Below are 23086 nucleotides of genomic sequence, written 5' to 3'. Positions count from 1 at the left end.
CAAAGCTTCTAATTTATTTTGTATGATACATGACTTTATGAAAAAACATCTCCCTAACTCCAAACAGAAAACCATGCTTGACACCAGGTGCTTTATAACTAAACCAGTGTATCCAATGTTTGCACAAAAAGAGACAATCTCTCTGGAGATCACCTAGTCCAACCCTCTTCTCAAGGAAGGCACAACTAGAGCATCCCTATGATGATGTCCAATTGTGTTTTGACTGCCTCCAAAGATACTGGCCCCACAAACCTCTAGGCAACCTTCTCCACTGTTTAACCACCTTCACAATTAAAGAAATAAATACATTTTCATGTGTTTAATTGCAATTTTGTGTTTCGGTTTGTGCCTGCTGCTTTTCCTTTTTTGACTAGCACCACCAAGATTCTGGCTCTGTTTATTTGTAAAACTGGATAAGACACTCCTGATCCATTCCAGGCTGAACAACTCAGCTCTCTCCTCCTCCAGTTCCTGCATGAGACATGTTTCATGCCCTTAGAAGCCTCATGCCCTTTACCGTACTTGTTCCACCATCACCCCACTCTGTTCTCCTTGGGAGCCCAGCACCAGACCCAGAACTCCACATGCAGCTCACCAAGGCCCAGCAGAGAGGAAAGATCATCCCTCACCTTGGTGGCCATGGTCTTCCTGATGCAGCCCAGGATGCCACTGGCTGCCTTTGCTGGCTCTTGGTCACCTCATGTCCCAGGACCCCCAGGGCCTTTCCTGCGAAGCTGCTCTCCAGCCCGTGCTGGTGCACTGGGCTGTTCCTCCACAGATAAAGGACTTGGCCTCTGTCTCAAACACCAGGAGGCTCCTGGGGCCGTTCATCTCCCTCTGAACAGCAGCACAACTGCATCATCTCCCCCCAGGCTGGTACTGCCTGTGACCCTGCTGAAGGTGCACTCTACCCTGTAACACAGGTCACTAACCCAAGGTGCTAAAGAGCACTGGTCCCACTCTCAACCCATGGGGTAAACCACTGATGGCTGGCCTCCAGCTGGACTTTGTGATACGGCCTGGTTTTAGCTGTAATAGAGTTCATTTTCTTCTTAGCAGCTGGTGCAGCACAGTGCTCTGGATTTAGGATGAGAATAATGTAAACACACAGACACTGCAGTTATTATAAGTGGTGCTTGCCCTAAGTCAAGACCTTGCAGTGTCTCAGGGAGGCACAAAGCTTGGGACAGCTGATCCAGACTGAGCACAGGGACATCCCATCCCGTCCAAAGTCACATCCAGTATACAAACACAGAGGAGCTGGCCAGGAGGGGCTGAGCACTGCTCAGACTGCTCAGTGTGTGGGGATCAATTGTATTGTTCAGTGCTTGTTTTTCTTGGGTTTTTCCTTTCTCTCTCTCCTTTTTGTTAAAGTCATTATTATTGTTAATATTACCATTAGTATTACTGTGTTTTATTTCGTTTCACTTTAAATAAACTGGTTTTATCTCAGCCCAGATGGTTTTACCCTTTGTTTTTTCCCCAGTTATTCTTCCCTTCGCAACAGGGGGAAAGGAGGTAGTGAGCAAGTGGCTGTGTGGTACTGAAGTTGCCATCTGGGGTTTGACCATGACAGATGCTGATCACAATCCTCTGAGCCTGGGTGAACCAGTTTTCCATCTACCACACTGACCAGTTATCTAGTCCGTATTTCATCAGTTTGTCTGTGAGCACATTATAGGAACAGTGTGGAAAGCCTTAATAAAATGAACACAATATCTTGTGTCTCTCATCCCCTCCACCAAGTTCCTCACTGTGTTGCAAACAGCTATCAGGTTCATCAAGCATTATTTCTCCTTCATAAATTCATGGTGATTACTTCCAGTGACTTGCCTGCCCTGAATGTGCTGGAAACAGCATCCAGGATAATTTGGTCTATCACCTTCACAACGATGGAGGTGAAGCTGACTGGCCTGTAGCTCCCAGGATCTTCCGTCTTGTCATTCTTAAGGTCAGGAGTGAAATTTGCTTTATTCCAGGCCTCAGCAACCTTCCCCAGCACCATGACCTTAACAGGATAATTAAGAGTGATCTCACAGTGACAGAGATGAGCTCCCTCAGCACACACTGACGTATCCCAGCAGGTCCCATGGACTTGTAGATATTTTTTTGTTTCAATTTTCCCAAACTTGATCCTCTTTTGAGAGCAAATCTTCCTGGGTCCAGACCTCCCAAATAGTCTCAAGGGCCTTGAAAGTGAGTCCTCCCAGTAAAGCCCAAGGTGCTAACATGAAATACCTCCATGTTTCCCATATCCTTTGTCATTTGCCTTATTTAACAGCAAACCTGCATATTCTTCCATCTTCCTTTTGCTGCTGATACACTTGCAGAAGCTCTCTCATTGCCTTTCACATACCACACCAAATTCAACTCCATGTGGGCTTTGGCTTTCCTCATGCAATCCCTGGATGCTTGGATGATCTCTCTGGATTTCTCCAGAGTCATCTATCCTTGCTTCTGCCTCCTGCATGCTTCCTTTTTATGCCTGAGTTTTGTCAGGAGCATCTTATTCATCCATGCAGGATTCCTTTCCTTTTTACTCAACTTCCTTCAAGTCAGGATGAACTTGGAGAAAGTTACTATCAAAAACAAATGTGGTCTGAAGAAGAGAGATTGCCCCCATTGTGCTGTCCTGTAGGCATTTCCTTATTTTGCCAATACCCTTGAGGTGGGGTCCAAATATTGATCAGCACAAGCAAATTAAACATTAAGCAGATCTTCTCATCTTCTGCTTTTCTTTGGTGAGTACTCCTCTTATTTCATACTAACTAAAGGATTTAGCTTTCCTCTTTCCCATCTAGATATAGTGACCTCACAAAAACTATTCAATTTCTTCACAAATATTTTCAAAGTACAAAAACTAATGCTGGCTCATGTGTACACAAACATTACTGAAACATCTTTTTTGGACAGACATCTGGACAGTTCACTGAAATGTTTTATTCTCTTTCATATGGCAAGTGATCATCACCATTTACATCCATATTCTTCAAAACATTTTATGAAGCAGAATTACTAGCATGGAATTTTCTGTCATTGATTCACCATTTTTCCAACCTGTTCCAGCAAAGATAGGAATCCCACTGCGTTGACAAGTAGCCCCATTATTTCCCTGTCAGTTTCTCACTGCTGGAAAATCACTAGTGTTGGAAAAAAGCCTTACTATCATTAATTACACAGCTGCTCTACCTCAGGCACTCCACAGAAAATGGGAGTGGACAAGTTGAATATACTAAGGCATGAATGACTATAAAGAGATTCAAATACACACAAACAAAGCAGCAAAAACCAAAGGAAAATAACCACAAAAATTAAATTACAAAACTCTCTATGGTTGTTCCCCTTGAATATTAAACCACATTATGCTGGGCAGTAACAAAAATCCAGCTGAATCTGGAACTCTGCTAAATGGAAAAATCCAAAGGTTAATTTTTAACCAAGTCCCCTAAGAATGCTGTTGCTGCTTTTATGTTGTTCTTTCCAGCTGAGTAACTCTTGAACCTGTTAGCTGCCTTCAAATGAGTTTTAGAGAAAGCAAGACTTCTCAAAGATGAAAAACTGGAGGAATGTCACTGAAAATGCCTGTTGGGTAGGAAAAAGAACCCACAAGACAAGGCCTACTTTCAGTAAGCACATAGAGCTTAATTATTCTCTCCTCTTTGGGAAAAGACACTGAGCCCAGTGCACAGCTTTAAATCAAGCATGTGCTTTTCCTGCTCAGAGATGCCGTAGGAAACAAGATGTCATTCAGGATGCTTCACTAGGAAAACGAGAGGAATTTCAGTTTGTGTGTGCTTACGTGGGAGAGGGAAGGACAGGAGGTGAGAAAGGACAACAGACACCAGCTCGTCATTGCCCAGGCTTCATTAGCTCCAGCATAAAAACAGTTTGTTCTGTAAACTGCAAACTGAACAAAATCCCACATTTGGAACAAAATTCTGAGTATCAGCTTTAGAAAAAAACCTTACTAGCTGTTTTGAATCTTGACTTTATTTTTCATTAATCAGTTACATCTGAAAAAGTGAAGTGTTATTTGATAGCATATTTTGGGATATATATTTTATGTATTGTTACATATGTATCAAAAATTTAAACAAGAATGTGTCAATTTTTAAAGATTTGTTTCAAGAACTAAAATGCAGTATCATTGATTAATGGTTGCTAGTTAGGGATCAATCAATTATTACTGAAAATGATTGTCCAATTAAGACTGTAGTTGGTTAAGTAGTGATGGCTAATTGGTGTTCTAATTGGTGATTTGCTGTTTTATTTGTTAGAATGTACAAATACTTAAAATGGGCTACAAGAGCCAAGGCAGCAGGCCCACATGACAGGCAGCTGGGGGAGCAGACTGGATGGCCAGCAGCCAAGAGCAGAGCAAAGCAGCTGGGCAGCCCACCAACCATTCCCACAGAGCATTTCAATTCCATCAAATCATCATTTCTTAACAGAAAACTGTACCTCAGTAAATTTTCAGCCCACTCTGTGAATATATAGACTAGTGAGTTTAAGAGCCGTCAGTTTCTAAAGGCAAAACAAACCAAGAAAAAATACAAACAAGCCGAATGACAGGACACTTCTGCCCTCCCCATCTCTGCTTATTCTGCACTGCAGCTCTTTCCTCCTCTGACCCAGAGCTCAGGTTGCTTTCCTCCCTTCACTAATCCCTCTTCTTCTTACCATTGCATCACTGCTGCAGTACCTGACTTTACTTAATTACTTCTGTCAACAGTTTAATTTCTGAAAAATTAACTCTGACAAACTGCAAATGAAAACACCACGATCGTCCTGGATTGGGAACTGAAACATTTTTAAATCCACTAGTGTTTCTTCACTTCTGACTACTACCTCACCATACTAGGTAAGAAACCTCTCAAAGTTGGTTTGAGAGGTTTAAAATCTTTCCCTCTGGAGCAGTTTCTTCCTAAACTCAGCTGACAGCCTGAAGGAGGAGAAACAAGAGGACAAGAAGAAGGCACATTAACCAACATCAACAAATAGGGATTTTCTCCCCCTCTGTTAATTCAACATCCTTTTGCAAATCTCAGAGGGCTCTTATTTTAAAGACACCTTGCTGAGTTCCACAAATTAATTTTACATTATAATTGCTGCTTCTTGGTATGACTGGACACCTCCTTAGGCTTGCAAGAGTCAGCAGAATCTCTTCTGCAAATGGTTCTTGGATAATGCTTTGATCATTTGTCTGAAATTTCATTCTTCTGTTCTGCTGTAGAGAGGAGGATGACTGGATTCTAGAAAAATGTCACACCAAACTATACTTATCCTTTACATAAGATCATCCTTTCCAGTACAGCCTTCTGTATTGTTCTTTATTAAACCAAATACTGTTTGGGCTTTAAACTTTTTCTTCATACTCTGCTTTTTCTGATACTAAGGCAACTTCCCTCAAGACCATGAGCTGTGAGATGGTGGATATAAATACTTTCAAAATACTATTGTTTAAAAATATCAACATGCCATATGAAACTGAACTTGCTACCACAATTCTCCAAAACCTTTTTCTGTACTTTAAATCTGTACCATTCAACACTCAAAATTTATCTTCTGTTTTACAATACAACTATTCGCTTTCACCTCCAGTCATTAAAATCATTATTACATTTACATATTAATCATTATTACATATTACATTACTATTATTTACTTAACTTTCCCAAGACTTTTCATCTTTAACATGTGTTTTTCACAAAAGTGTATATAGCTTCCTAATGGCTCCGCAGACTGTCAATTACACAGAAGTTTTTGTATCACTTCTCTAAACACCTCCTATACAAAACCACTGCATCAGCCCCACATTTACAACTTTTCCATAAGACTGTCTAATATACACCAGTTTACACTTATTTTTTTAGATAAAAAATGGGGTTTTTCTTTCCCATCTTTTCTGAACATGTAATTACCATACAGTGGAATTTGAATCTACCTTCTTATTTAGAGTAACTTTTTTCAAAAATACTTTACAGCTTTCTTACGCTTTCTTCTAAAGTCCAGTTGTCCATTACCAACCAATTTCAGGACCATTTCTCAATTGAAGATATTAAAGATGAAGTAAGCCACACCCACAGAAAGACAATTCCAGGCCATGAAGACAATGATGTGAGCAGCTTCATAAACCTGGGATCATCACCTTGTGGTCACTTAGCAGATCTCAAAATGGGAAGCCATAATCATCCAACCTTGAAATTATCACTCTTTACAGTACTTTGCTTAACAAATGAAGAAATTTGTCTCTCAAATCTACCAGAGAACACAAGTGCTAACACATGAAGATTATGAGAACTAAGACTACCTAAGTACTGCTCTGCTAGAAAGAGCTCCCAACATAAAATTCAAAAAATTTACTCTTTGTGAGATAAACCACAGCCATAGAATGCCCGCTCTGGTAGATAGGGAACATGGCAGGCAGGGAGCCTAAAAAGGTCTCTTCAAGATCAACATCAGGGTAAAGAAGAAAATATAAAACCATTTTCTGGAAGGTCCAATTTGTGCATGATGTTTTGCAGAAGCGTTTAGGATAAGAGGTTTTGTGCTACTTCTCTCTTTTTAAAATGTTTTCAATATTACATTTGATCCTGTTCTTAAACTCAATCACATCCACTTTTAGGATGTCCTTTAGAAAGTCCAGGCCATATTTAATTGTTTAAGGTGGTAATTACTTATCTCATTCTATCATATTCTATGTCTCAGTTTCTCTTCATAACACACCATGTCTCTGAAGCACTTTTAAATCTGGTTAGTGTCTTCACTCTATGTCTGGCATCCAACAAGTACTTTTCAGGCCCAAGATTCAGATTATTTTTGGTAAACAAAGAGAAATCTCAGGCTAATAATCTGTTTAAGTCCTGTCTTATTTACCTGCATTTAAGTGAAGTGGGTGTTTCTCTATCAGGGATTTTGCCTTACGCTGGCTTTATGAGATCTGTGACTTTCTTAGACGCAGACATCCCACCCTTCATCCTCTGTTTCTACAAGTCAAATCTACCAAAGTGCCTCAGGAGAAAATCAACGCTTCTGGAGTTCGTTGGGTTTGATAGTCCAGACCAATGAACTGTTCTTCACCTCACATTTGACTGACACAACACAGACAGGAAATTTTTTTCCACTAAGGACAAAGTAATCCCTTGGTGACATGGCAGATTATTTGGGACATTCTTCCCAATGATTACAAAGCTGTAATCATTGACCACCTTCTTTCCCCAGCCAGAACAATGACTCACCATGGGGCAAATCCGTGCTTCAAGACATTGCTCCAATACCTCAGTGACTCCCTGGGTTCCAGACACGTAATAAAGTCCTAGTCCTGGCACTGGCTGCTGAGCTTCAATCCCCAAAACATCTCAAAACACACACATCTCCCAGTTTGTATGTACAGGCTGTAAGACTGTAGACACAATCAGAATTCCAAGGGAAGATTAAAAAAATCAAGGTTCAGGAGGTTAGTTAACAGGGAACACAGAAAGATGCCACAGGAATTAGAAGCTACATGTCTAGCAAAACATTAGAATTAGGAAAACCACTGAACAGAAGCATGTAAAAAAATTCCAAAAATATCAATTATGTTCCTCTAGAGCCATTTTTATTTCGTACTGTTTTTCCAATGAGCACTTAATATTTATTCTCAGTTTAAGATAAGTTGCCTTCCTGTGACAGCACCCATCTGGGTTTGTCTTGACCTCAACAAGTGACATTCATCATCTGTTTGCTTCATTTTGATCTTTAATGAAAACCCAGGTCAGGAAAAAATCACCAGCAAGCAGAACCCACAGGTCCTCTCTCTACAAAAGACAGCATTAAGCCATGGTGATCCAGGAGGGACTCCTAAGGAACATGTCTGACAACAATGCACAGGGAAGAAAGTTTAGGAGAAAAAAGGCTTACATTCCTCTGAATCTCACTCATCCTGAGTGAAACGAAGTGCCTTCAAGACAAGCTTTTCTTACATGATTCAGACAGACAGAGGGCTCTGTTTGCCCAGATTTTGAGATCAAAGCCAGAACTGAGACAGGATTGTAATGCTCCCTTATGAACTAGATGGATGATTTAATTTATATTACTGTATTTTTATGGATTTCATGGGGAGAGAAGAGATCGTGTACTGAAATTCTTGACTCTTGTACAGCTTCAGAGAGTAACTCTGCTCCAGACAACATCCAATGATTGTATTTAATCAGAAAATCACCCTTCCTGTGCAAAAGGTAAAGACCACATCAGCAAATGGAAACACAACTACCTGTAGGTGATCCTGGAGGGATGGGACAGGCTATTATACAATTCAGAAGTAACACTGAACTTTTATAAGGTTGCTGTTGCAGTTATACATGTAAGAGTAACTTCATTCCCTTTTCTATCATTATTTTAAGCCTCCCCCATGCAAGAACACCATCCTAACCTCCAGTGATTTGTGGAGATTTTCAAAGGTTTCTAAAGCCAAACAAAATGTCATTGTATTTAATTGCTCTTAATGGATTTTTCCTCCATGAAATTGTTCATCTGCTTTTTGGAGCAATTAAAACTGTGTCTGCAGCATTCTGCAAAACTAATACAACTTTCCATACAGCCAGTGATACAAAACCGGAAAGATGCAGCAGGCATGAATTTCCCACAGCTGACAACAGAACAGAAAACACAGAACAGAACAGAAAACAGAAATACCAGCAGGCCTTGTGTAAAGACATTCCCCCTTCCCCCTTCTCTGCCACGCCTATGGGTTTCTATCCCTTAGTTTTAACAAAAATATTTCAGAATTATAATGAGTTTATCATCTTCTTTCCTTTCTAAACTGCAGATATGACTGAAAGCCATTTCCTTTTCCACAGTGTTTAACAGGATTGGAATCAGATTTTCCAGCTTGTTTTCAGAAAAAGTTCATTAAATTCTGACTACATCATTAAGATACCTGGAAACACATCTGTGCCTGACTCCAATAATCAAGAGTCCAATAGGTAAATAAATGAAATGGAACCCAGTATTCATTGGGAGGAGAGAAAAACAAGACCTGAAGTATTTTTAGAAAACATTTTTAGATGTTAAACAGCGTAAGTGTAGTTATGATGTCTGCTAATACAGCTTTATTGCTGTTTTTTGGATGACCCTGAGAATTCTGAAGAGTCTAAATTAATGCTTCAGCAAGAAAAATACTAAGTAAAACTTAATTTTAAAAAAAGACTGAATGGGGAAAAAAGGAAAAATAGCTACATTTATTTCAGAGCACAATCATGCTCAAACATTAATCTCAAACCATTTTGAACTGCCTGCCTTTTCTTCAAAGTATGAACTTATTTGCCTCACACAGGCTGTTCACAGAGTCTTTAAAGAGACCCCAAGCTCTTTGTCTCCCCATCCTCCCACCTGCTGCCTTCTCCAGCTATTTGCACTGGATCCACTCACACTTCCACCACTCCTCTCCCACCCACACCCACCACACGGAAGAAGCTGAATCTGCATCCTTCAGGAAAGGAGGAAAGGATGCAAGCTCAACACTTCAATTAGGTATATGCTTGAAAGAGTATTTAAAAAAGCAACTGAGATGCCAGTTCCAGAGAGAGCAAATTCAAAAACACAGAATTTGCAAAATAAAGCAGTTCTTTGTTTCTGAAACTCAGCAAATATTTCCTCTTTTTAAAGAACGGACCTTAAAATGTAAAAGAACCCTTTCTGAAATTCATTAATGAGACATTGTACCATGTTACAGATCAAATAGGAGTCTACAAAACAGAAATTTGAAAACCAGGGTGATGGGTTTTGTTTTAACCTTTTCCATGCGAGGAACGAGCAATCATACAGAGTGACAAGTCACTGTGCCATTACTGTGGCTTCTGCAAACAACAGGCTTTTGAAAAAGCATCACAAGCATTTCCAAAATAATTGTTTCTATTTAGAAAAAGAGACATTTGGTCACTCAACATTATCACCATTCAAGTATTATTCCTGCCTGTTGGAGATGCATCCCCTGTTGGAGTCAGAATGCTCTACTCAACTACGAACACCTCTCTCCGAGCATTCCCAACTGATGAGTTTCTCCAGTGCCACACTTCAGCACATCTAATATTTCAGCATCCTGAATCCCCAACCAAGGGGCTGCAGAAGGGAAGCATGCTATTAATCTAAATACTAGCACATGAATGATGATGGTTTTTATCCTGCACAAAGGAAACTTCGGCAGCAGGAGAATTCAACGTGAATAAAAAGCTTTTCTGAAGAGACTTTGCCATCAATCCTGATGATATTTGTGTTATTTCCACCCAGAGTGTTTGGGCTTCTAGACAGAGATCACACATACAGAGGGACAAGAGGAGCATTCCTGCTGAATTTCCAGGGTGAAGTCCTCATTAGAAAACGTAATGAACAGTCTGGAAACAAATGCCATTTCCAGGGTGAGAGGAGAGTGCTCCCTCTGAGATTCTGTCTTGCCTCCTCCTCCTGACACCAGCAATTTTTTCCCCAAAACACGTTGTTTCCTCTAACATTTTCAGTATATTAGATATTTCAAACTTCTGAGTTCTTATAAATCCGTTGATTAAAAGGGATGAATAGCTTAATGAATGAATACACATTAAAAAAAAAATCAGAACTGCAAACACTGAAATAGTTTCTTTTTTCAAATTTAGGGCAAATGCAAAATATTCCTAAACACAGAGTAACACGAGCGCTCCCTAAAAACATCTAAAGCTTGTTGGGACCCAAACAGGCGCATGGGGCGTACGTGCAGAGGGGGATTCCTTTGTTTTGTGTGACAACAGTTAATAGAAAGAGGCATTTAAGAAAGCTAATTAATCAAATTAACCACGAGGTCAAAGACAACATGTCAAGATTTATTAAATTTGCCAGTCATAGTCTTTTTAAGGTTTTACACCTCATCTTGATACCTTTCAAGGAGAGGGAAGACACTCCCTTGTCATAATTTCATTACATAATTCATCTAGTAAGAGTTCATTATTAGATCCTTGTACAGTTTTCCTGTACACAAAATCGGACATGCTGCATTATTTGTCTGTATTAACAATTATCATATTTTGATGGGACTACCTAAGAATTCTGTTTTAGCTGCAAGAGGGGCAGAATTTCAGACACACACATACCCACACCTCCCCCACAATGCACAAAACCCTAATCTATGACTCTTAAGATACATTACTCCTTAAGAAATACCTGGATGAACATATGCTCTTTTCTAAACAATAAATCAGTCGTGCTTTCCTCTAATTAAACAGCATGAAATAACAATACATTTCTTTCTTCGTCTTTCTTGCTGGCATTAATCTAACATGTTTTATAAAAATAAAAAAAGAGAGACAGTTCTTTCAACTTGTCTGCTTTACTGACTTTCAAAAAATTACATTTACTTTTAGCATGCAACACTAAAACGTCTTTCTCTTAAACCCAAATACAGTTATTAATTTGCTCTATTTTTTTGTGCATTTACAGACAACCAAGTGTTATTGGCAACACAATCTCATTACCTTTCCAGCATTTCCCTTTATTTATTAATAAATTTCTCTGAAGCATTTTGAAGGCATATACCTTCTAGCATTAAGAGAGAGAACCCCAGTCTTGATAAACACAGTTTAGATTTAAAAATCCCATTTTTTTTAATGTCACAAATTAATCATACTAACTGATCAGAGCTATGGGATTGCTGACAGAACCCCATTTACAGTGCTAATAAAGCTACCAGGCATTTCAATACAGAAGAGATTATAAGGTGCAAAATTCACAAATTCAGCCTTTCATTTAGTCTTCATACTCTAAATTTCTCTTAGGTCTTCATTTTTTAACAACTTCTCTATCTTTTCCAATACCTTCTCAAATGCAATTTTCATGCACCATGACATACTAAAGGGACAAGCTCATGATCTAAATGTATCAATAATCTTTAAAAATCTGTTATTATGATGATGCTGTATCTGCTGCATTTCATTTTTCCCACTCTTTTTGTTTTGCCAGTATATCTCAGGATCAAGGTGAAGTTTTCACCAGAACTGCTCTCATCCCCTGCACTCCCAAAACCTAATTATTATGGAAAACATGCTCTCTTCTATTTTCCATCAGCATTTCAGTAAAAGACTTCGTGCACTTGCTACATCCTTATTACTGTAAACCCCTTTATTTTGTGGCAGTAATTTGTTAAGTTATCACCATCTGCAGTAACAGCTACATACATTAAAAAATCTCTGTAGTTTCATTACTGAGAGTGGAGTCTCGGTCAGCCCAAGTCACTCCTCCCTTTGCCATGGGCTCTCCAGCAAGGTCAGGGCACAAAGCTCAGTTTTACCAGCTGAAGCCCTGTTACTTTTACTCCACACTAAACATCCCTGATTTTTATTATCCGTTTATTTCGCTCTCTGAGTGATCCTCAGTGCTTCACACTCTATTTTCTTATTCCTTCCTCAAAACAAAATCCAGACCCTTTGATGGAAAAGGATACTGGGCTCCTCACCTGAATACTTAAATGTCTTCCTTGGATTTTTATTTTTTGTTAATTTGAAATCTCTCCCAGTTTGCATGGTGAATTTACACAGGGGTCACGGTTAGGGAGAAAGCTGGCAGAAGTCTCAGTTCAAACCTCTCATAATCCACTCTGGTATTATTCTATATATACCTTCCTCCCTTCTCCCCATATGCTGTTAGCCCTAAAGTTTGGGTTTTCTGTTCTCATTTTCTTTTCATTCTAATTCTCAGCAAGGCCAGAATTTTCCTTCCCCCACATCCTGCCATTCTTCCTTCTTAACACGTTTTCCTCTTCCTCGTATTATTTGTTCAATCTCACTTGGCCTTACAGACTTTTCTCTCCTCAACCTTCCCCCTCCTCTTTTCTTTTTATGGACATGATCACTTCCCATCCTATATTATCACACAGTATCAGACTCAGACTATTCCCAGACTACTTCCCTCAACAGTCTCCTGGAAAATGCTTATCCCCATTAAATCCCATAAAAATGCTTTTTATCTCCATTATGTTGATCCACTCTCATCAGTATCTAAAAATGAGGACAAAATTATCTCTGTTTTTCATTTTGTTTTCCATAACACATAATGTCATCATGCTTGTCTCTCTCAGTCTACAGCAGAAGTCTTGGAAGTATTATTTTTCAGTTGTATTTTATACCTTCTCAGAACATAACTTGAATGTCTTCATCAAGACCCTTCAAGTGAAAGGACTGAAATCCAAAAACCTGTTTTAGTGAAAAGTGAGGGGTGGTACAGAATCCCATGTGCTTCACTGACAACCATTATACTGTCAGGCAGAATTAAAGAGCATATAGAAGGTATTATTAATACCTCCATGCTTCACAGAGACACTGAATATTTATTTAATTCCTGATTTTATTTTTCACTTGCTGAATCTCTATTTCCTCTTTCTATGTATTCTATTCCTACCCTGTCATTTTGATTTGCAAATACATCCTGAGTTGCAGGTTTTTAACATACCCATGTGTAGGTCACTGCTGCATCTCCCAGCTCCTTTTGCAATGTCTGCATCTCAGCAAACTTCAACTTCAGTGAGAATTTTTGAAACTTGCTTTCCTGATCAGTTTTTCTCAACATTTCTCTGATTAAGCATCCTCTGATCAAACAGGATGTTTCTTTTGTTTTTTTTCTGTAGGTACCCTGTGTTGCTATGGGGCAATAATTTATACTGAAGCCTTTTTGTGTAACTGTAAGATATTGTTCTCTGAGGACCCTTAAGGGGAAATTTATCTCTTTATACAGAATCACCATTTTGTTTAAAATAAAAGTTTCTAAAACCTAAGGGTTTGAATAAAAAGCAGCGTTAACAAATCATCCTACTTCTCCAACTTTTGTTCCAGGAGGGTGTCTGTTCCAGCAATTTCAAGTGATCCTATACAACTGCACTGTTTCAATTAAACCCAGCATTTATATCTAATTAAAAAATAATGAAATTTTTGATGAATTCTATTTAAAAAACTACTCGTTTTTTTGAATTTACTGTGGAAAATAAAACAGTTGTGAGTCAATGAAGTGGAAAATTGCTGTCTTCTAAAGGATCTCCAAGGTGCAAAATGTTCTCTTATTTGCTGTTATCAGTATGTCTAGTAATTGCTTTTTGTCCAACTGTTTATAAAGGGAGAAAAAGACTTACAGTCTGGAGAAAAGGAGACAGTAAGTCAGGCAAAATTAAAGAATAATGTTTTTTTAATTATTTTCCAATTTTACCAAAAAAAGCTATTTCACCAAACAAAATGGAAAAAAAGTACGGGGACGAAAAAAAGCTGCATAAAACAATTAAAACAAGCAACAGGTCACACTTAAAAACTAACATCTGTGGTCTTTAGTTACTTTAGTTCTTTGGAACAAAAAAGCCTTTCTACTAATTACAAGGCGTTTAGCCATAAGCTTGAGAAATTTCTACATAGCTCTAATTATAGAACAGCATTTAAAAATACTACCTGGCACTTAAATACACTTCAGATCAACATAAAAAGGAGGGTTATAAAATTGCTTTCTGCAACAAACCAACAACAGCACAGACTGAGATCTCATCCCTGTTCCATGATTAGCACCCACATACACAACTGAATTTTCCTTTGGCATTTGGCTTTCTGAAGAGAATTTCAGGTCAGGGGATTTTGGTTTGGGTTTTTTGTTTGTTTTTCTGGTTTGGTTTTGGAGGTTTTTTCTCTATGCAGTTTTGGATTCTTCTCTGTTTTATAAAGATTACCTGAGAAAAGTGAGGGGAAATACTCCTATTTGTGTATATACAGCCAGAATCTTATTTTCAAGAATAATTTAAGAAATAAATATGAAAAAAGGCAAAAATTTAGACAGTAATTTCTTCTACTGCCCAGTAAACATAGGGAGGGTAGTACCAAACAGGTGCTTTCCAGAACTAAACTAAAACCTCACCTTGTTGCAAAATTATGGGATTTACCTCCGCCTCTTCAATTTCTCTATTTTTTCTTAACACAACTATTCAGTGTTCTACAGTATAGCCTTGCAACTGTAAGTTCAGTTTGCACCACATTTGCACTCAGATGTTTTTAAAATCCACTGTAACACAGAATTAGGTCTTTGAAAACCCTTCCTGGGGTTTACCAAACCTCTTTGATGTTTTCACCTTGTCCACATAAATGAAATCTTTATTAAAGAGAAGGGTGATTAAGGCCATTTTCATAAAATGATAACGAGTTCCTGACAGATTTACTTTCCTTCTAGGCAACTTTCCAACAAAAGTCAACAGCTAACAAGAATTCTATATCTGAATTCATGTTGGAGGATATAACTCACTAATTAAGTGTTCCTTAAACATTTCAAGGAACATTCAGACTTCCTGACTGATCCACTCCAAGCACTGCTTGATAAAGAGATACTACAGTTGAGTAGATGAATAAATTGAGGTCTCTTTTCTTTCTCAGGCACCCTCAATCCCAGGTCTAGCATCCTATTCCAAAGTAAAGACTACCTTGAAAAAGAATTAAGTCACTTTCACAGTAATGTCCAACACTTTAAGATGTATTTCTAAATTCTGTGCCCTGTCAATCCTTCAATTTATTCACATGTGAATAGAAATGTTCAAGTACCTGCATACCCTCTGTTACTCTGATAAAAAACACTTTTTAAGAAAAAAAACTTAAACCAGCAGGATGCTACTCTTTGATGAATTAACACAGAATAATGGACTTCAGCAGTGCTGCTGCCATGTTCCTCATAACTTGTCCACAACCCCCTGGATTTAAGTGTCTAGAAATCTTCACATTCATTCCCCAAGCACAGAGATGTCCCTAACAGATGCTCAAACACTTCAGAGAATCAGCATAAAGGAATTTTCTGCTCCCTAACATAGATGTACCAGAAGGTTTTATTTACTCAAACTGTGTTGCTACAACTGCAGGCACACAATTCCTAACTGACAATTTGTGAACACTCACCTACCTACAAAGGTCACAAATCTTTAATCAAGATTATCAAACCAGACAAGGGCTGCAGCAGCAGTGCCATGCCTAAGCAGAGATCTAATCTAAATACTGGATAACCAGGCTCTCCTCTCAGGAGCTCTCCCAGTAATCACTTTAGTGAGCACTGGCACTTCTTGGAGCCCCAAATCTGTGGAACAGGGTTTTTGAGTCTCTCCTGCCCTATGTACTGCAATGGATCCAGGTGTTTTACTTACACTCAATTCACTCATGCAATGTAATTTTTCTAGGACAGCCCGAGGTAACTCAGGTATTATATAAAAGAGTTCAGTATGATCAAGTCCATTATAATACAACCACAAGATGATTAAAATAACTTCCTACAGGTGCCAGATATCTGCCATCATGTTTGGATAAAATCAGGAATATCTTACTCTTGCTGAGCTTCTAATCCTGCCTCCTCAGAATATGTCAAAACTGATAATCATGGCAGACATTTACACTTGATATCTTTATTTTCCCAGGAGCATCAACATCTACAAATTGCAGTTCTAGCTGTTGTCTCCCTCTCCTGAACTGCCCTTTGTATCCGTTCATCCCCCACAGTCCTCCTCACCTCCCCCAACACGTTGACACAGGGGAGTTTTAAAAGGAAGTCAGAATGAAGTACATTGCACAGAAGGGAGATTTATTTTAGCATAGGCACATAAGAAACATTGAGAGAACTACTTGAATGCAAGAATGAAAGTCAGATCGGCTTTTATCCAAGTTGAGATACTTACTTCATAACATTTCAAGTCAAATAATTTGATTTTTTAAATGCTGAGCTGAGGTACCACAGTGCCTTTGTGGTCAAAAATTGCAGAAACTCAATTATTTTGCAGGACATTTTACACTGATCTTTGAGTACCCAAAGATTACAGCAAAAAATGGTCTACTCAGGAATATGTGGCATAATGCAACCCAACACCTTCAAAACTATCCATACAGATAGTTCTTTGAAAGGAAATAATATGTCATCAGCACTGAGGGAGTATTGATCTGGTAAATGGCAAAATACAGCATCTTCCTAACCTTTCACCTTCACTCCTGTCACTAGAATATATATCCAGAACATATTTTCTAAAGTGTTTTTTCCTTCTCTTTTTGTTCCACACGATCAACACAATGCTTACTGTAATAGCAACAAAACAACCCATGCATCAAATTCTGACAGAACACAAACTGGTTGTTTCAGACCAGACCATCAGAAAAATCTATGAAAATTCAGACCATCAGAAAAATCTATGGGGAAACAAAAAAATGTAAAATGCTTTTTTCATGAAAGGAAACATAAGACTGCATATCATGAAATGAACAATGCATGAAAATAACGCTCAATTATGAACCCCATGCAACTCTCAAAATCCAAAGTAGCAGAGAACAAAAATACTTTATAAAAGGAGGCCAAACTACACCCAAAGCAATCTGAAAACTCTCACAATTCTTCTGTAAGTTCTCCCTTTAAAAAACAGAGCACATAGAGGGCCCTTATTTCAACCACGTAAATTCGCACTGCACGACAGTTTGTAATTTCAGACAAAATGCCCAAGTTTATAAGGCTGCTCCTGTCTGACTTCAGCCCTGCCTTATATAATAACCTTCATGTGATTCAGCATTCTCCAGTTTCCCAGATCTCTCAAGGCAGCTCCCTTCACAGCTCACAAATACCATCCTTCCTTCACACCCTTCTCTCTCTTCCTTCCTTTACTATCATAAATTCCAACACCTGAACTGATGACATCCAGCCCTGTAAAAACTAAAAAGAAAAAACTAAAAAAATTTTTTAAAAACTAAAAAAAACCTAAAAAAAAAAAAAAAAAAAAAAACCAAAAAAAAAACCAACAACAACAAAAAACAAAAACAAAAACCCACCTCTTAAAAAAATTCCACAACAGTAAAATATCTATGGGGAATGAGTTTTTTGCCATCTGTATCTCTTTAGAAAAAAAAAAAAAAAAGAAAATCACAAAGTAGAACAAAAAGTGTGACCAAAAATACACCATAAACTTGCTATTCCTGACTAAATGGTTTCTTACAGATACAGGGCATTAAGGATGACAAGAAACAATAAATCCTCTCCCTTGGAGGGAGGAGGGGAAGATCTTCCTCTAGACTCAATCCAGGCAGCTTCCCACTGCCAACTCCAGAGCAGCTTCATCATCCATTAATAAGATGAAATATGATCCACCTGTGATTTTTACCACTTTCAGTAAAAAAGTTATTAGCTGAAAAATGGTTTTGGATTTTTTCAGGCTCTTTTTCATGAATATCAAATTTTAATGAATACCAAAATTTTAAAAATCCCCCAAGATTTTAGGAAAAGAACCACTTTGGGCTACACATTATAAGGGAGCTCACAATGAGATCCTTCCCAGGGGAAGCCAGCGTGGAGAAAAATTACTGGTTTTTGGTTTTTTTTTCTTCTTGGGTTGGATTTTTCATTTGCAGTACTCAAAATATTCTTTTGTCAACTGCAACCAATCCTCTCATGTTTGCAACTGGAACTGTTCAAACTAATTCCTGCTAGGTAAAATTCTGGAGATATATACAAGAAACAGGTGTCTTAAAATATCACACATTGTATACAAACAAAAATTTTATTGCCATCAGTGCTCTTGAGATGAAACTGCAGAATAGTCAGAGTTTACATTTATTTTAACTGCAGAAAATATTCTGAGCCTCACTGAAAAAACCTATACCTATAGAACTACATATAATCATTTACATTCCACCCTGAACTCTGAAAATGCAGGGGAAATAAGTTAGTAATCACCTACCACTTATTTTAATAATGAGCCATTGGAATAAAAACCAGAAAAAAATAATTCCAGTCATAAACTATTTCGACATGCTTAATGTGAAAAAGTACAAACAACAGAAACTATTACAATTGATTTTTAATTAATTGATCAATTTCAACACTTATTTACAGCAATCTTTAAAGCAGCTCTCCAAAAGCACGTAAGAAGAATAGATTAATGTTTTTATTGTCACTTATTTACAGCAATCTTTAAAGCAGCTCTCCAAAACCATGCAAGAATAGATTAATGTTTTTATTGCTGTAATTTTAAAACTGCAGGAGTTACTTCTGGAAAAACTCTTTTTATTTCAAAATGGCTCACCGAAATATGGCACTTGCACAACTCCTGCTTGAGCTTTACGAGACAATACCAAAAATTTCCCTAGCATCCTCCAACTGGAGCTGTCCTTTATCTGCTATAAAACACTTACTCTAGTTCACTCTTCCACCCTTAATTTACCCTGCCTTTCTCTCCATCCTGTGCCCAAATGGGAGAAGCTGCCACAGTGATTTTCAGAGCATTGTTACAGTCCCTAGAAACGCAAAGAACACACAAAATGTTGTTTCTCTGGTGCCGTTTCTATGTGGTACCAAGAGCCCTCCCTATCTGAAAGATGCATTTATCCACACTTCCAAGTGTGCTGCTTAAGACCACACAAATATCTAATGTGTTATGTGCTTTCCTGCACCTCTCTCTCAACCAGGAGCTTCAAATCATTTCATGCGACAATATACCAATGCTGACAACTTCTGACAATGCCACTGTAAAAATTTTTTCAATTTTATTCATCTGAAGTCATGATACCTCTACTTACAGACACAATACCTCTACTTACAGCAAGACAGCTACACCAACAGGATCGGCTCCTATCTGACGTAAGAGTGTTATTTAAAATACTGAAAAGGACTTTAAACAATCTGGTGTCTGTGGAAACAAAAAGCAACCTGAGAACATTTTTCCTATTCCCAGTCCAACGCCTGCACAGCACCTTTCAAGTCGTTCTGCTGCTCTCCATACACACATCCAAATATCTGTGCTACATAAAAAACCTGAAGTAATGGATAATGATGGTAACAAAAATTATTTAAAACCTGCCAGCTGAATTGAGCTGCCTTTTCAATACATGACTTGAAGACTTACTTGCACTGAAATTTATTAATGAATTGCACATATAGGTGAACATTCACATTAAGACTCAATTAATATGCCAAAAAGACATTGCAGGTAGATACTCCAAACTTATATTGAACACAATCTACTTCAAAAAATTGAACATTTACAGCAGCACATTTTAAAATTAAAAAAAAAAAAAGAGCATATACAGACCTTCCAGTAGTCAGATTGTAAACTGTAGTACCTCTGGTATGCAGATAATGCTGTAGGAAAGAAAAATGAATGTTCAATTTGTTTTGTTTCATTTTCTTTGAAGAAAAAGATAAAAATCCTTAAGAGTCAGAATACACAACATTAAAATGATAAATGGTTTAATAAAAGTAACACTGCCATGGTAAGTACACTGTTGTGGGCAATGCATTCCTTAAGATTATAATTTTGTTTTATGAAATGTCAACCCAAAAGTATATTTATTATTAATCTTACAAATGTAAATCAAGCAATATTTTAAAGAAAACCTATAACAAAGAAATAATTTGAAATTTTGGGATTTTCATCCCGGACAAAGCTGTTGTAAGATTTAAAAATTTAATCATGTAGCTCATTTACCACGCTCCCTGATGCCCTGTAATTTCTGAAGAACTGGTGAGGAGGGACATACAAAGAGAAATCAATTTCACATGGCCTTTCATTCTGAGAAACAAAAGCAAGCGGAAAAAAAATAAAAGCTAACATTTTATTCCAGAGCCACGGCCAAGACTAACCTGCAAATCAGCGCTAATAACAGCTCTGTTCAATAGAATATCAGCTCTACTTAGCAACCAATTTCTCCAAATACCACTCCTGTATCCCTCTTCCTCACCAAAAATTCTGGTTGATTCATCTTGCCCTTGGGCTAACGGGCCATCTCGGACTAGAACACAAACAGGCTTTGCTTTTTTGCTAAGAACACCGCACTAGGAGCCATCAAAAATGAAGCATTTTAAGTAAAGATTCACTGCAGTAACACCAAGATTCTGATTTTTCAAGTGTTTGCTCACTAAGATTTAAGAATGAAAAATACACAATGTGTGGAAACCAAACAACACAAGAAGACAACTCCAGCTTTGGAAAACCAAAAGCACTAAACAGATTAAGAGACAAGAACAACGTGTACTTTAGGTGCAGCTTCATTTCCTTCAAGCACCATGGATAAATCACAACCATAAATGTTATCACCCTTCAACGCCTGTCTTGCATATTCATTTTTGTAAGTTGACCAAAGTTCTTGTGCTTAAGAGAAATAAGAACATACATGGCAAAGACACAGAACCTCTGCACTCCTCTGTCTATGGACACTCACAACCTTTATCTGTAAACAGAAGATGCTGATTCATGCCCATGACATGCCCCTCTCCACAAAAATGCTTGTGAGGCCAATTTCTAATTTTGATGTTCTAAACTGCGGTTTATTTAGATGCCCAGATTAGAAAAATGAACTTAGAATAATACTCATTGACCACACATTACTAATAGGCAATGTATTTAAAACAATGCAGCTCAGACAAACAAAATCACTTAAAAATCTAATCTAAGTCTTTCACAATTTAAGAATACAATTCCTCCTCCAACTCTCCCCCCACCCAAAAAAAAAAACTGGTACAAATGGAAGAATATGACTTCAGTCTAACAATATAAGTTGAAGAATGTTAAAACTAAGCATATTTTAGTCACATTCTTTAATTATGTTTTAAAGGATTTTCGCAGTAAGATGAAAGAACATCCTACTCCCCCTCAAAGTCCTTCTAGATTCAACTTCTCCCAAATATCATTAGTAAGTTTTCAACAAAAAAGGAATAATTATCTTCTGAACATGGTAATGACTTTGCTTTCCCCAACAGGAACATGCACATGCTCTATGAAACAGTTTCATAATGCATCACATTACAAATAAAAGGAGTTTTTTTTCTTTTTACTCAAGCAGTACCTATCCCAATTTTAAGGGTTAAAGTATATTTCAAATACTCAGGTCAACAGGAGCATATTATGCAAGATTCAAGGAACTGAGAACTTCCTGTAAACATTTTTTTTTTAAAGCAACTACTGCAGTCAGCTACAGGGGATATGGATAAAAAGATGAAAAGAGCATTAAATACAATGCTAAGGATTTATACTGGGAAAATAAAAGGGAGAATATTTTCACTGTAGCTGTTAAAAAATAGAGGAAGTAACCATCCATTAAAAAGGAGAGGTGGAATATGTTTACCTATAGCAGTTAAGACACTGCTAGTAAGTTTGTAAAATGTCAACAGTATTAAAAAACTACATAAGTAAACAGAACACCTTAAAGAGAAAGAATAGGAAAAAAGAAAGCAAGAAGAAACTTGCCCTGAAAAATCCTAACACCTCCATTTCACATGGAGGGAAGTCATCACAGAAAGGAGTCTTTTGCTCCATGACTTTCTATCAGTTTTCTTTAAGAAAAAGGATGTTTGGCTGTGATTTTCTTTTCTAACTCTTCCATTCTTCAATAAAGTTCATCAGCTTCCCACAGGAACAGCTGAAGTGATCATTCCATGTTCCAAGCTCAGTTACAATTAAAAACAAGCACATGGGAAGCATGGACTGCTGAAGTCTGTTTATACTTATGTGATAAGAAGATAAGGCCTCCATTCTAAGGAGCCACATTTCTCTTCCAGAGGAACAGAGGACACTTCAGTCCTCCTCAGTGTCTGAAATGCCCAACCCTCCTGGTGGCTTCAGAAACACCCAGGGATCCAGTCTGTTCTAGGCTAACACTATTCCCTTTCTACTTCTTGCAGATGAAATGCTAAAATTCTCAGAGTTCTTCTAAAAAAGGATGAATCACGGAGGGCTCCCTTAAACCAGAGCTAAATGCCCCTTTCCTCAAGAAAGCCAGACAACTAAAAAGTGTCACCATGCATAATTTCAGTATTATGAAGTGCTCAACTAACAGTAGTTACCTCTGAAATCTGATTTCAGCCCCTTTTACAACTACATTGGACACCTACATTAAATATCTGCTCCATGAGCACTCAAGTGCTGCTGAAAAGGATCAAAGGAACAGAAAAACAGAAAAAAAAAGGATTCAATAAAATGTTCTTTTTGACAGAACCAACATGAAATAGTCCTAATCAAGCATATCCCTAAGAAGAATCTTGCATGAGATGCCAGAAATCAATTTGTGAAAGCAAGATTTTTGAAAAACTGAACCAACCCAGATATAAAGGAAAACAT

The 23086-nt window shown here is 37.8% G+C and overlaps 1 protein-coding gene across 12 annotated transcripts in view; it reads right to left on the bottom strand.

Moving 5' to 3' along the window:
• KDM6A (lysine demethylase 6A) overlaps positions 1 to 23086 on the bottom strand; it is a 152346-nt gene that overhangs the window by 86191 nt on the left and 43069 nt on the right. For 11 of the 12 annotated variants that reach the window (XR_005952299.1, XM_041399930.1, XM_041399931.1 and 8 more), the window contains exon 4: positions 20063 to 20112. The exons of the other annotated variant lie outside the window; for it this stretch is intronic. Coding sequence is in view for 10 of the 11 variants with exons in the window: in XM_041399930.1 (XP_041255864.1) it covers positions 20063 to 20112 (50 nt within the window). In the remaining variant the exon portion in view is untranslated. The remainder of the gene's footprint in view (positions 1 to 20062; positions 20113 to 23086) is intronic. 12 annotated transcript variants of the gene reach the window in all.

This window comes from Onychostruthus taczanowskii, unplaced genomic scaffold, assembly GCF_017590055.1.
Source record: "Onychostruthus taczanowskii isolate IOZ18803 unplaced genomic scaffold, ASM1759005v1 scaffold17, whole genome shotgun sequence".
Lineage (NCBI taxonomy): Eukaryota > Metazoa > Chordata > Aves > Passeriformes > Passeridae > Onychostruthus > Onychostruthus taczanowskii.
The sequence above is the reverse complement of the archived record's forward strand: the minus strand, read 5'-3'. Positions and strand labels throughout refer to the sequence as shown.